A 12,796-nucleotide genomic window follows, 5' to 3' on the forward strand; every position below is an offset into this window, starting at 1 on the left:
GCTTTCAGCCATCCAAACAATAAGAAATCCAAAAGTAAAAGCACTCAAAAGTGTGTTAATGAAAGAAAAATCCAGGTGGCGACCTTCTCGAGCGTGACTCGGAAGCGCCAAAGTGGGTCAGAACCACAAAGCGGACACGCACGATCAAGTGAAAGCTAAACAGATAGAAACGTGAACATTTTGGCCATGAAAACAAAGCGCGCTGGGCGATTTCTCCCTCCCGGCCGCATGTGTGCTCTTAACCCCAATCCTAATTCCGTCCCCCCCAAAAAAGAAAAAAAAAAATCAAGCCTCGACCTTTGTAATCCTCTTAAACAAGTAAGAAAAGGCCAAACATCCTCGCTTAGCGAGCTTCTTTCTATCCCCTCTGCAGTAATTGAAAGAGCTCAAGGCTTTAGGACCTGGTGGTGAAGCTGCAAAGCGCAGGAGGACCAAGAAGAGGAGGAGGAGGAGGAAGAGGAGGAAGAGGAGGAGGAGGAGCAGAAGAGCTGCGGTATGTGCCAACGCGAGGAGATCGAGAGACGGATCGCCGGGAAGTTGGGAAACAGGAAGACGCGCTTTGGTGTTGGGAAGCAACACCGATTTAGGCAAAACGAGGCGGTCGCGTCGTCTGAGGTAGCCGCCTGAAAAATGGACGGATCCCACCTGAAGGTGAGCCCACCGCCGACGCGCAGCGGATTTCATACCCCGTTCGTGTGTGAGTGGCGTGCCTGCCTGACTGTGTGCGTGTCGCTGAAAAGATTCGCCAAAATACAATATGGCCATTATTGTTTTGATTTATGATGACTTATGCTGATGGACCGGTAAAGTGCGGCCCGATGGGAAGATGTATCATCGTAATCGTGGCCGAGCGGTTAGCGCGTCAGCCTCAGAATGCCGAGATTGAGGGTTCCACCCCCAGGTTTGGTGTCCTCCCCGGGCTTGCGTGGGTTTTCTCCGGGTACTCCGGTTTCCTCCCACGTCGCAAAAATCATGCATCCGAGGCTAATTGTAGGCTAAATTGTCGGTTGTGCTTGTAGCCTGTGATTGGCCGGTCGCCCATTCGGGGTGTTCCCCGCCGGGTGCCCGTCGTTAGCTGGGATAGGCTCCAGCACCCCCTGTGAGGGTTTAGAAAGTGAGTGAATGTGCATTTTTCAAATTATAAATTGCGCCGGAAAGAGTTTTTGTGGGGTAGTTTGGACACCCCAGTTGTGGATTATTCATACCGTTCATACAGATTCAATTGGTATTTGTTGTCAGTGGCAGCTAACGAGTTAACGAGGTCCTTAAGATGCACCCCCCCCCAAATCAGGAAGTCACCTGGACATGCCACCCAGTTTGCAGAAAACAGGCCAGAAATAGGACTTGATAAAAAAAATTTACAGCAAGTGACAAAAAAAGTGATGCACTTGCTGTTGTTTTTGGGGAAATCACAGATCACTTCACTTTCAGGCAATTGGAGGACATTTAGGACTGGATTGTACTAGAAAGAAAATGATAATAAATAGAAAGAAAATTGGACGGTGCTGATTTGATGTCAAGCCTAAATGTAAATTCAGGCGTACCCAAACATTTAAAAGCCTAAACTAAAAATAACATAGTGTGCAGCGAGGCGCGTCATATGTCAGATTCAGTGTTGTGTGTGTGTGTGTGTGTGTGTGTGTGTGTATGTGTGTGCGGAGCACAATGGTGTGTGCTATTGTTTGTGCGTATGCGCAAATGAGCCAATCGTGGAGCTGCAGCTGTTTTCAACCCAGTTTATTAGCCACTCTTGCTTTTTTTGCTCTGGGCAATGTCAAATGCCCAGCATGGCTTATCCAATCATAAAAGCACATTTTGGAAAGGAAAATGTTCCCAAAACACTGCGTTGACATGAGAAGCCACTTTTCAATATAAAATATCTTTAAAGCTTTGTTAGTTTTTTTTTTTACATTAATGAGAATCGTTTTATGATAGCGTACCCGCAGTTTATGATCATTTACTCAATATTAAGTCGCACCAACCAAATGAAGCACAATAAAGAGGAGAAAAGTAGAAACTAGTCGCACTGGAGTGTAAGTCGCATTGATCAAACATTAAAAATAAGAATACATTGGAAGCAAAACGGGATAAATATGTTATCTGTTTACATAGCATTTGTTATTTTTTTCCAATAACTATAGGCTTAAAAAAAGGTTCCGGGTCAGAAAGGAATTTAAAAAAAAAACGTTACACTTGAGTATTTGAGCCAACTATAAAAAGAAGTGCGACTTATAGTCAGGAAAATACGCCATGTCTATTTCTTCAATAGAAAGTCAGGCATCGAAAGGTTAAAAAAAAATGCTGTCCCATTTTCTACCACTTTACAGGAGTGGCCCGCATGTCATTTAGCGAATGGCGGGCGCTAACAAAAGCGTACGCGCACGCCCCAAGCGCCGCTTAAACGTCGTTTTCACCCAAGCGATAAAGACGAAAAATGCGCGCGGCTCGCTCGCTGTTCCCAAAGTGGGCTCCTGCCTGTTCCTATGGAAACGCTCAGCGATGGATCCGCTGCCAAAAAAAAAAAGCTAATTATTTGCCTCTTTGTGAGAATCTGGTGGGTTAACAGGGATTTTTATGCACGGGACGATTTGGCTTTTGTCGGCCATGCGCTGATGATTAAATGTGCTGCAGTGCCCTTCAAAAAAAAAGGACAGGATTGACACTTAGCGCTCAGGTGAATTAAATTTCAAGTGGAAAAAAAAATCTGATTTCATAACACGGTGATAAGTGGCGATACTTTGATGCCACAAAAAGTTATTAATATGCTAAGAATGGTTTTGTCATTGTTTAAAAGAGAAGGGGAAAAAAGTAGGTCGCTAGCAACATTTTTTCCACTAAAAAAGTGTCCTATTTTATTTGTTGTACTGTTGAATGATTTAATGATTTCACTATTACATGACCCCCCCAAAATTGACACTAAGCTATCGCAACGTAATCATCTAAAAGGGTGATTTCAACGCCGTGAAAAAAACAATCATAATCCGTTTTTCCGGCAGAACAAAATAAGGTTGCAAACAAATGAGGAATTTGCGCTACATAAAATGAAGTGTGAGAAACGGAGCTATTTTGATGGGGATTTCGTGACTTTTTGCAGTGGCTTAACATTTGTTTTTAGTTCTGAAAAGTTTGTTTCAAGTGTAAAAATATATATACTGTCGTGTTCTTGTACTCAAAAATGTTGTGTTTTTTTAGGCTATCGTCACCGTTTGGACATCCACTAGGAACAAACTCGTGGAAATTCAGAACGGCTCAATTCAAATGGATCGGACGTCTGATGCCGTCAATGGCAACCAGTGAGTTCACAGGCACAGTCTGACCATATTAAAACTTGTTTTTGAAAACGTGACTAAAAAAGTACTATAGGGACTAAAAAACAAACAGGAAAAAAATGCTTTTGGATTTTAAGAAATAAATATAGCGGGAAAAACAGTCAATACTCTCCATACATTTTCCGAAAACAAAATTTACTTTTATACTAGATCACTAAAATGACTTTAAAAAGTACAGTAATCCCTCAATTATCGCGGTTAATGTAGAGCAGACATGGCCGGGATAAACGGAAAAAAAAAACGATTAGGAACTTACAAAAAAAAAAAAATTACCCCCCAAAAAAATTCCCCAGAAAAAAAAAAAACGCGATGTACTGAAGCCGCGTTATTCGAGGGATTATTGTAACTGAAAAAAACCCAAATATGACATTTAAAAAAACAACAATTATTCATGTACTTCAAATAGGTAAACATTACCCATACATCTATAATCTCCATTCTAGTACAGTGGACATGTATTCAAAAAAATATTCCTAAAATTGACACAATTGACTTTCACGGACCGCAGAAAATGAGGCGGCGGGCCCGATCTGGTCCCCCGGACCGCCATTTTGACAAAGTGATCTGGATGAAAGGAAAAGGCGGGGGTGCGCTCTCTTTTGTGATTGATGTCAGCGTCCTTGTCGCCTCCCTCGTAGCGGTTTTATTAGCGTTGCAGAATCCCAAACGGGGGAGGCACGCGGCCGTAATAAGCCGAGTGCATCACTCACGGAATGAAGAAACGCCAGCAAGCGAGCAGACGCAGTAGGACGCAAAAGAGAGCGAGCCGTGATGCAATCCTCGCTCGCCCTTGTCAAGTAAAAGGCTGCGTTCATTGCGGGCACACTTGCCATTCTTTTCCATGACAACATTGTGTGTTTGCGCTAATGCGCCACAAAAGTGGTTGACGAAAAGCTAGCATTTTTGCGGCTTTGTTTTTTTTAAAGATGATTCATGCAAGATTTGCCATACATACTAAAACCAACAATTGGTATATTTAATAACAAATTAACTGCAGTTGCCAAATGTCAAAAATCATATTTTGTAGTAGGTAAACAGAATGTTCCGATTTTGCGAGCCATTTATAAAAATAAAGCTGGATATTATCTCATGCTTTTCAAATATTTTCCTATTTTCAATAGTTCATTGTAGCAAAAAAACACACAAACAGCAAATTAACTATTACTAACGTTTTTGTTTTAACCAACATTGTTCGAAACAACTGACGAGAATGCACAGTCCTTGAAAAGGAAACGGGCACGCGACTTTCAAAATAAAGGAACGTTTTGACATTGTGCAAAATGCTAAACTCAATTCAAGTTAAAATACAGAGGCAAAAATGTAAACGTTCAACATTTGCATTTATCATCATGTAATTTTTTCATAGTTTTGATACAAGATGCAACATTAGTAATTTGGTAAAGACTGTAGTTAACTACAGAAGATTTGCAGCTCACTCAATACTCAAAACATGCTGCCGTAGCTAAAATAAACGGAGCAACTTCTGCTCTTATGTTTGAAAACATAATTTTTCTACCACAGGTCCCTCCAGAGAACTTCCTGATCTCATTGGAAGACGTCCAGAAGCCAACAAGCCCAACAAAGTAAGTGTTAGCGTCTATCGATGCGCAAAGTAACTTTCTAAACTCCCACCAACCTTCTTATATAACGTTGATGTGGAGTCTGCTCTAGAATGAAATCAAAGTTCTTCTTAGGGATTTTGCAGCTTTTTACTCTTCACTCTGGAGCCGCTTTAAAAAGGGAATGACGATCGTTGTGCGATTGATCGGCGCAATCCTGGAGGAAAATGCTTTGCTTGATCAAGGGAACGTCCGTGCTGAAATGTCTTTGTTGTTTCTCTCCGATAGGCTTCTGCGAGCGCTTTCTGGTCACGCCTCCTTTTCCCCAACCGAAGCCCTGCCAAGCTGGACGAACTACGTTAAAGAGACCCGTTAAAGAGACCAAGTCAGCGTGCCGTAAATCGACGTGGGATTCTATCTGTGGAGCCTTGTGAATTGCCACGACGGATTAAACCGCCTTTCCAATATGGCCGCCCTCGGCGCCATAAATTTGACTGATGCGCGGGCATAAACAACAAGCAGCCGTTTGAGCCGCGCCATCAATCCACCCAGTTCCGTATTCACTTTGGGCAAAAAGGTCGAGGACGAACTGGATTGTTCAAATCCTCACCTGGAAATCACTAACTTGAACTAAGAATCCACAACCACTATTGTCTTATCCTTGACTGGAAGAAGTGGTGTCAAAATCTCAAACCTTGGATTGGTCAATTGGTCAAGACCTACAACACACACTCAGCCACCCTAAAATTATTTTTCCAAAATCCACATGTAAGGACCATCTCTCCAAAACTGACATTTCTTCCTAAACCTGAGTTAGCGGTCTCCACACAACCATTCCAAGACAAAACCTGGTTTTCCAATCGTTCTTGGGAAGGACTGATGTGAAAACCCTCGACCCGGGATTCGTCACAACAAGACAGACGGACAGAGCATCTAAACCAAGAAAGTTCAGACCCTCATTCATCTCAGAATTCATTTTCCAAGACCTGGATTGAAAAACTGTGACTACACCGTTCTTCCAAAACGGTTCCACCTGTCCAGTACGGATACCAAACCTGAACATCTAGGCACAGTCTGATTCGTTAGTGTCTGATTATTCCTCAACTCTCCTTGCCACCCAGAACTTCTAATCCTTGACGGAAAGGATTCATAGAACAACCCTACAACCCGGACTTTGATCAGGCAAGGCAGTCATTCCGATTGTTGGGTAAACTTTTCCACCTGGAGAACTATTCCTTGGATTTTCCCCGAAAGGGTTTTTTTGTTTGTGGTCCATTGTCAGAAAGGAGCCCCAATTGAAAAGCAGACAGTTGAAGATTGAAGCCGATTGAATCCTCGGGACGCAAAAGTGTGTTGTTGTGTTTGGCGGGCAAGCTTTTACCCGGAGAGAAATGATAGAATTGGATTAAAGATGGATTATCGCTAAAACGCGAGCAGCCGGCAGAGCGTCTAATCCCATTGTGCGGTCCCTCGGTCCGATTTTGCAGATTACATTTTAGGCGCGGAGCGGATGCCAGTGGAAGCCAACGACCATGGAGAACCGCGACGAGCTGGAGCACCCTCTGCTGGGCGATAAACCGCCTTTGGGACCCTCTCCCGGGGGAGTTTTCAAGGGAATGCTGGTCAAATGCGAGGAGGACATGGCGTACCCCCCTCTGGCCTGGAGGGGCTACTGCGGACACCCGCCGGACGTCCGGCAACCGCATCAGCTTCTGGATCCATGTTCCTTGCCCCGCACTTTTGAATCCTTCTACCCGGCGGCCCCCATCTGGAGCCACGGGGACTCGCTTCTCAGTAAGGACTACCTGGAGACCACCTTCGTGGACATGGGGCCGGGGTCTACGCTGGAACGGAAGCTGCTGGCGGAAGCGCACGGAGACTTCCACAGCTTGGACGATGAAGACGACCTGCTGCCCGACTCAGACGTGAGTCTGGTCCAAATCTCCCGTTCTGGGCTGCTTTGAAATGTGGACTTCCTCCACAAAATGAGGGTCCTGATAAGTCTTTTGGTTCCTTCCCAAAATACTGAAAAGTCCTCATTGACACTTGGGTTAATTTGGAGTCCACATTTCTGAGCATTCTGTAGATGTTTCTTATTTGCTCTTATTTTAACGGATTTATCTGGGTCACTTCCTCTACATTTTGAGGCTTGCTGAGGTCACTTCCAGTAGGTTTTGGACCATTATCTTTTTAGGGGCTGTTTATAGGTGACTTTCTGTTGATTTGGGTGTATTTCAGGTCCCTCTATGTCAATTTTGAGCCACTTTTTAGTGATTTTTAGACAGGGAATTGTGGCATGAATCCAACGTCATTTCCCCGGACGTATTAATAGACCTCGGCAAAGTACTATTTTGGGAAGAGCGGCGAGCCGAAGCTGTCAAGGAGTCACATTGCATAAAGCTCGGCGCAGGTAACTATTGTCGGGCGACAGCTCTGTTCCGACAGCCGACGACAAACGCGGTCGGCCAAGGACGAATCGGAGAAGCTAAAGCGCGTCCCATAACGGAGCAAAAAAGCTCCCCATATTTGATATTCTTATTTTGTTTCCACACAGTGGGACCGTTCCAACTTTTCGGATTTCTTGCAAGATATCCTCCAATCGCCCCAAAACCAGACCGAAACTCACAAAGTGAACAAAAAAGGACCTGTGAACTGGAAATGCCCTAAAATCAACAAGATCCAAAATATGACCCCGGCATGACCCAAAATGTACAGGAAGTGACCCATAAGCATTCTAAAATGAAGGATTGCCTACTACAGTAATCCCTCGATTATCGCAAGTTCACTTATCGCAAATTCACTACATTGCGATTTTTTTCTTTTATTAATTAATTTATGTGTTTTTTCTTTTTTTTTACTTCAGCACTGAGTCCTAGTAGCAAGACTGGCTTCAGCTTATGAGTTTCTGCATGGATTTTCACATTTTTATGAACTTTAAAAAGATTAAAAATATATATTTAAAAATATAAATTAAATTATGTAAATTAAAAACATATCTATTTTTCAACTTTCATAAAAATGTTAACATCCACGCTAAACGCTTAGGAGTTTCAGCGTTGATTTTCACATTTTTATGAACTGATTTTTTTTAAATATATATTTAAAAATATAAATTAAATTATATAAATTTAAAATATATTTTTTAAAGTTCATAAAAATGTGAAAATCCACGCTAAAACTTGTAAGCGGAAGCCACTCTTGCTACTAGTACTCAGCACTGAAGAAAGAAAAAAGGTAGTTATACTTCGCAATTTTTCGATTATCGCAGCCATGTCTGGTCTACATTAACCGCGATATTCAAGGGAATACTGCAATATTAAAGATAGACGTCAGACTGGCTTGGAATGCTCAAGTTTGAGTGGCATTGGTGGCGTTAGATGTCTAATCCATTTGGACTGAGAGAAAAAAATGACCCAAAAATGACAGAAATCAAGCAAAAATCTACAGGATGAGACTTCAAGGGAGAGCAAATCATGCCAGATAATTTTCTCCCCAAATTGTTTGACTGCCTCGACACTGTCAAAAGAATTTGGCTCCTCTAGAACAGACAAAAAGCTCAGCCGGAATTCTGCCGGCTGCGCAGTCATGCGAAAAAGCGCGGGCTTGGGGGGAAAGAAACCTCGGCGTGACCTCCGACGCAACACGGCATTTTCTTCTCCTTCGTCGCACTCGCCGCAGCCCCAATCGTTTGGCCCGGGAAAATGGCCGCCGTGCGGGAATTAAAGCGGACAGGAACAACTCGAGCACAAAATTGCATTATTTAGACTTCAAATGTTAGCAATGTTGGATTTTGAAGTACAAAAAACGAGCTCAGCGTAACAAAAACAAACAAAATCGTCCAATCGCTGCCAACTAGTCATTGTTTTTTCTACAACTGGACCTCTATCGTTGTCAATGGCAATAAACTCTCATCATTCAAAGAGCCGCTCATAGTTAGCGTTGGAGAAATGTCACTGGTCCCTTGGAGCTGAATGAGGTCATGTGACTGAATGAGGTTAACCCGGACGAGGTCTGACAGGTCGCCCGTGACTCATACTATGCGAAAAAGCCAGGGTTAAATCAGGCTGACTTCCCGTGCGCTTGAATGCCAGTATGCAAACATCAGCGACCATTTTGATTGGCCGAATTCATTTGCCCTTCCCAGTTGAAATAGATTGGACATCTATCGCCGTCAGGGGCAGTTAGACCTGATGACTCAATTGCCGCTTTCAAAGTTGGAACGGATTTGTTGACCAGAATTGAAAAATAACCCTTAAGTATAATAATTTTCCAAAATACAGTTATAGAATTCTACACTTTTTTTTTTAGATTTGTTTCAACGTGTCATCCACCTTTGACCTCTTAGCTAATGGAGAGTCACTATTTAAATGGCTAACTGCATCTAGTGTTAAAGTTTTAGTTTAAACACCGGTTTTAGCCTAATTTACCAATGCTAACTTTTGAATACATGTCCACTGTAGTAATCATAAGGCTTAATCGTGAGATGTGGCGCTGCCCCCCCTACTTCAAATGCATTGGACATCTTTAAGCAAATCTGTAATAAAAGCATGCTTTCTGACCTTGTGGACCGGCACCCTCAGGACTCGTCCATGGAAGACTTCAGCGATAGCGACAGCGAGAGCAACTTCCCCCTGATGATCCCTCAGGACTACTTGGGCCTGGCCTTCTTCTCCATGCTCTGCTGCTTCTGGCCCCTGGGCATCGCTGCCTTTTACCTCTCGCAGAAGGTAAAGCACACACACACACACACAGATGTGTTTACACTCGCTTGACAAGACATTCGGCCTAACAACGGACTAACAGCTTCGGTGTTTTAAGAGCAGGGATTACAAAGATTTGCGGGATTAAATGGACCACAATGGATCAAACGAACTGGGCTAAATTTAAAACTTAAACCTGACGTGCGGAAAGGACGATTTTAATCAATCAGGGATTGTTTTTAATGTGTGTGGATTTCTTAAAAATTTAGGTGCTCCCAAAAAATATTGGCACGCTTCAGACATGCTCACTCTTGCGGTTTTACCGTTAGCTTCCCGCGACAACTAGCATAAAGTTCGTTTCCGCTTCCGCTGTCTGTAATGTTGCGTAGTAAAAAAAAACTGTTTTGGTTTCTTTGACAACATCTTTGTTTATTTGTAGCCCTTAAAAAAACAATTAATGTATGTTTTTGGACTAAATTGCACCTGAGTATAAGTCGTATTAGCTTCCCGCGAAGGCTAGCATAAGAGTCGTTTCCGCTTCAGCTATCTGTAATGTTGCGTAGTAAAAAAAAAACACGTTTTTAGTTTCTTTTGACAACATCTTTGTTCATTTGTAGCCCTTAAAAATGACTTACTGTATGTTTTTAGACTAAATCGCACCCGAGTATAAGACGTGAACGCTAAAACTGACTAAAACGCTAAACTTTTAATGGAAGATTTTGTTATTAGTCAAATCCAACAAATAATTACGCTGGACAAAGAGCTCTTTTTGTTCCATAATAGATTAATAAATTTGACTCGGGTGCAAAAACTATGTGCCAACTGTGCTCAAATTGCAGCAGTCCAAAAAGCTGCTAAACAAAGACTTTTCTGTCTTTTCTTTTTCAGACCAACAAGGCTTCGGCCGAGGGGGACCTCCAAGGGGCCAACGCGGCGTCCCGCCAGGCCCTGTGGCTCTCCGTGCTCTCCATCGTGTTTGGCATCATCACCTACATCTGCGCCATCTCCGCTCTCATTTCTTACCTGTCTGCTAAACCCCCTTAAAAAAAGTTGACAATGTTCCCTAAAAAATTAATAATAATGGACCTTGTGCACATGCCATCAACAGCTACTTGTAAAATATTCCAATTTTAGTGCGTCAGCTCTTCTACTTTTCGTCATCATCATCATTAATTGGTCTGTTGCTGGTCCTAAAACCCTGCTCAGGGGGTGTGGCTTACTTAGCCAGCAAATGTCTTTTATCTAATCTTAGTGGAAATGCGCTTGGTTTTATCCCACTGCAACCCTTTTGGATTCTCGTTAGCTGTACCAAAGTTAGAAGAAAAAAAAACACACTGTACATATCATTGTCGCTCTTAAGAATAACTGGAAATAGAATTGAAAAATGGCGGAGCTCGCCGTGGGCTGGTGAAGTTCGAAAACCGCGCCGCGAATCGATTCATGAAAAAAGATAAATAAATATTGTGTCATTATGATGCTACGGTAAGTATGCAAAAAATATTTTGTGAATGCCGCATTTCGTCGTGAACTTTGAACTTATTCGTGGCTATTGGTGGCGTTAGACGCTCCATCCTTTAATCTCTGTTAATATAGCAGTAGATTGAGATGGAAAGATGAATTTCAGGACATAATTAGCAGTTTTACGCGAGTTAAATCAAGCCAAAACATCTGTGAATTTATTGGCTGCTAATGCAATTGATATTAAATAATAAAAAAATAACCTAGTCATAGATTAATGTGTTTTTTTTTACTTGAACTGAAAGTAATTTACAACACATCTACTTGAATTAAATAGATGCAAAAAATGAACTAAAACGATTAACTCGTTGGTTGCTTATGCAATTAATATGAAATAATCACAATTAATCCACAAATAGATTAAGATGATTAAAATGACTAACTTTAGAACATTAATTTAACAGATTTATGTGAATCAAATCAACGCAAAAAAGAGATTAACACATTGTTTTATTCTGATGGTAAAATAGATGAATCCCTATTCATTTAAGAATAGATTAATCTGATTATTTTAATTTCATTTCAGAACATGATTTCAATTCGACACTAACAAATTAAAACTATTAACTCTTTAGCCACTCTTCCAATTAATATTAAATCATCAAAAATTAATCCAACAATATATTATATGACTAAATGTTATTTTATTTCAGAGCATAACTAACAGAATTACATGAGTCAAATCAACGCAAAACCAAGACCAAAGATATTAAGTCATTGTCTTCTTTGGCAGTTATTCATGATTCATTAAGCGATTAATTAATTTCAGACCAAAATTTATGGATGGGGCATCAATCGCTGCCGACGGCAGCCAAAGAGTTAAAGCGGTGTGGACGGAAAAATATCAAACAATCGTCACTCTTTCTCTACCGATGCTAACTCGAGTGCTCAGGTTAAAAGATATCATCACCCTTCAATTCAGGACATTTGGGATTGAATTTGAACATTTCCAATGATCGGTATGACGCACGGCGAAACGACGCCGTTGAGAAAAGTGCCAAAAGAGACTGAAAGGGGTCAGTTTTGCGACATGATGTACAGTGACAATTCCTTTGGGAATTCCAAACATGTCCAGCATGAGTCCCTCACCTGACTTGGCTTGAACTTCAGTGTAAGCCAGCGACTATTTTAATGAAAAATTCCACATTTTCTAAGTAGATGGAGATTTGTTTTGCTTTGAATCATACATAGAGTGCACTAATGAAAAACAAACATACTGTGAGTGAAGCGTCCCACTTGCCGACAATCCTCCTTCACGGTTTTCTGAGTGGTTTCCAGTCACGTGGACTTCCTCTCCGGGCTCAAGTTCTTCTGTTTCATGTAAATAAAGTGAAAGGGAAAAAAAATCAGTAGAATTCCAATAAAAATGCACTTTCAAATATGCAGTCAGCTTTTTTTCCATGTTTTAAAAAGGGGTGTCAAACTCTGGTTCGCGGGCCACGTGCAGGACAACTCCATCTCATGTGGGCCGGATGTTTAATTTTTTGGGCCCAAAAAAGTTAACTTACTGGAAAATCATTTTCTTCTACATGTACAATATGAATGAGCTACAAAGTGCCAGTCCAAATCGGACCCCCTCGCCACCCGCGAGCCGTACGTTTGACACCCCGGTTTTAATAAAAGACCCCTACCTCATGAGCTCTTTCTTTTCACTTGCGCCATTCCAATGTAGATCTTGCAGACTGCTTGA

General features: G+C 41.8%; 1 protein-coding gene across 1 annotated transcript; it reads left to right on the forward strand.

The window, feature by feature from the left end:
- Positions 1-471: 471 nt before the first annotated feature.
- Positions 472-12,452, forward strand: tmem91 (transmembrane protein 91). The gene is made up of 6 exons (XM_077610620.1): positions 472-651; positions 3,193-3,293; positions 4,851-4,912; positions 5,177-6,813; positions 9,469-9,615; positions 10,477-12,452. Exons 4-6 carry the CDS (start codon positions 6,421-6,423, stop codon positions 10,630-10,632), a joined length of 696 nt encoding a protein of 231 aa, XP_077466746.1. The 5' UTR covers positions 472-651; positions 3,193-3,293; positions 4,851-4,912; positions 5,177-6,420; the 3' UTR covers positions 10,633-12,452.
- The last annotated feature ends 344 nt before the right edge of the window (positions 12,453-12,796 follow it).

The sequence above is a fragment of the Stigmatopora argus genome, chromosome 10, assembly GCF_051989625.1.
Source record: "Stigmatopora argus isolate UIUO_Sarg chromosome 10, RoL_Sarg_1.0, whole genome shotgun sequence".
In the NCBI taxonomy this organism is placed as follows: domain Eukaryota; kingdom Metazoa; phylum Chordata; class Actinopteri; order Syngnathiformes; family Syngnathidae; genus Stigmatopora; species Stigmatopora argus.

Excerpts from the sequence above, each read along its gene's own strand:
- tmem91 (XM_077610620.1), top strand. The coding sequence starts at position 6,421 with ATGGAGAACCGCGACGAGCTGGAGCACCCTCTGCTGGGCGATAAACCG. Across the intron at positions 6,814-9,468 it reads ACCTGCTGCCCGACTCAGAC|GACTCGTCCATGGAAGACTT; the intron begins GTGAGTCTGGTC and ends CGGCACCCTCAG. Across the intron at positions 9,616-10,476 it reads CCTTTTACCTCTCGCAGAAG|ACCAACAAGGCTTCGGCCGA; the intron begins GTAAAGCACACA and ends TTTCTTTTTCAG.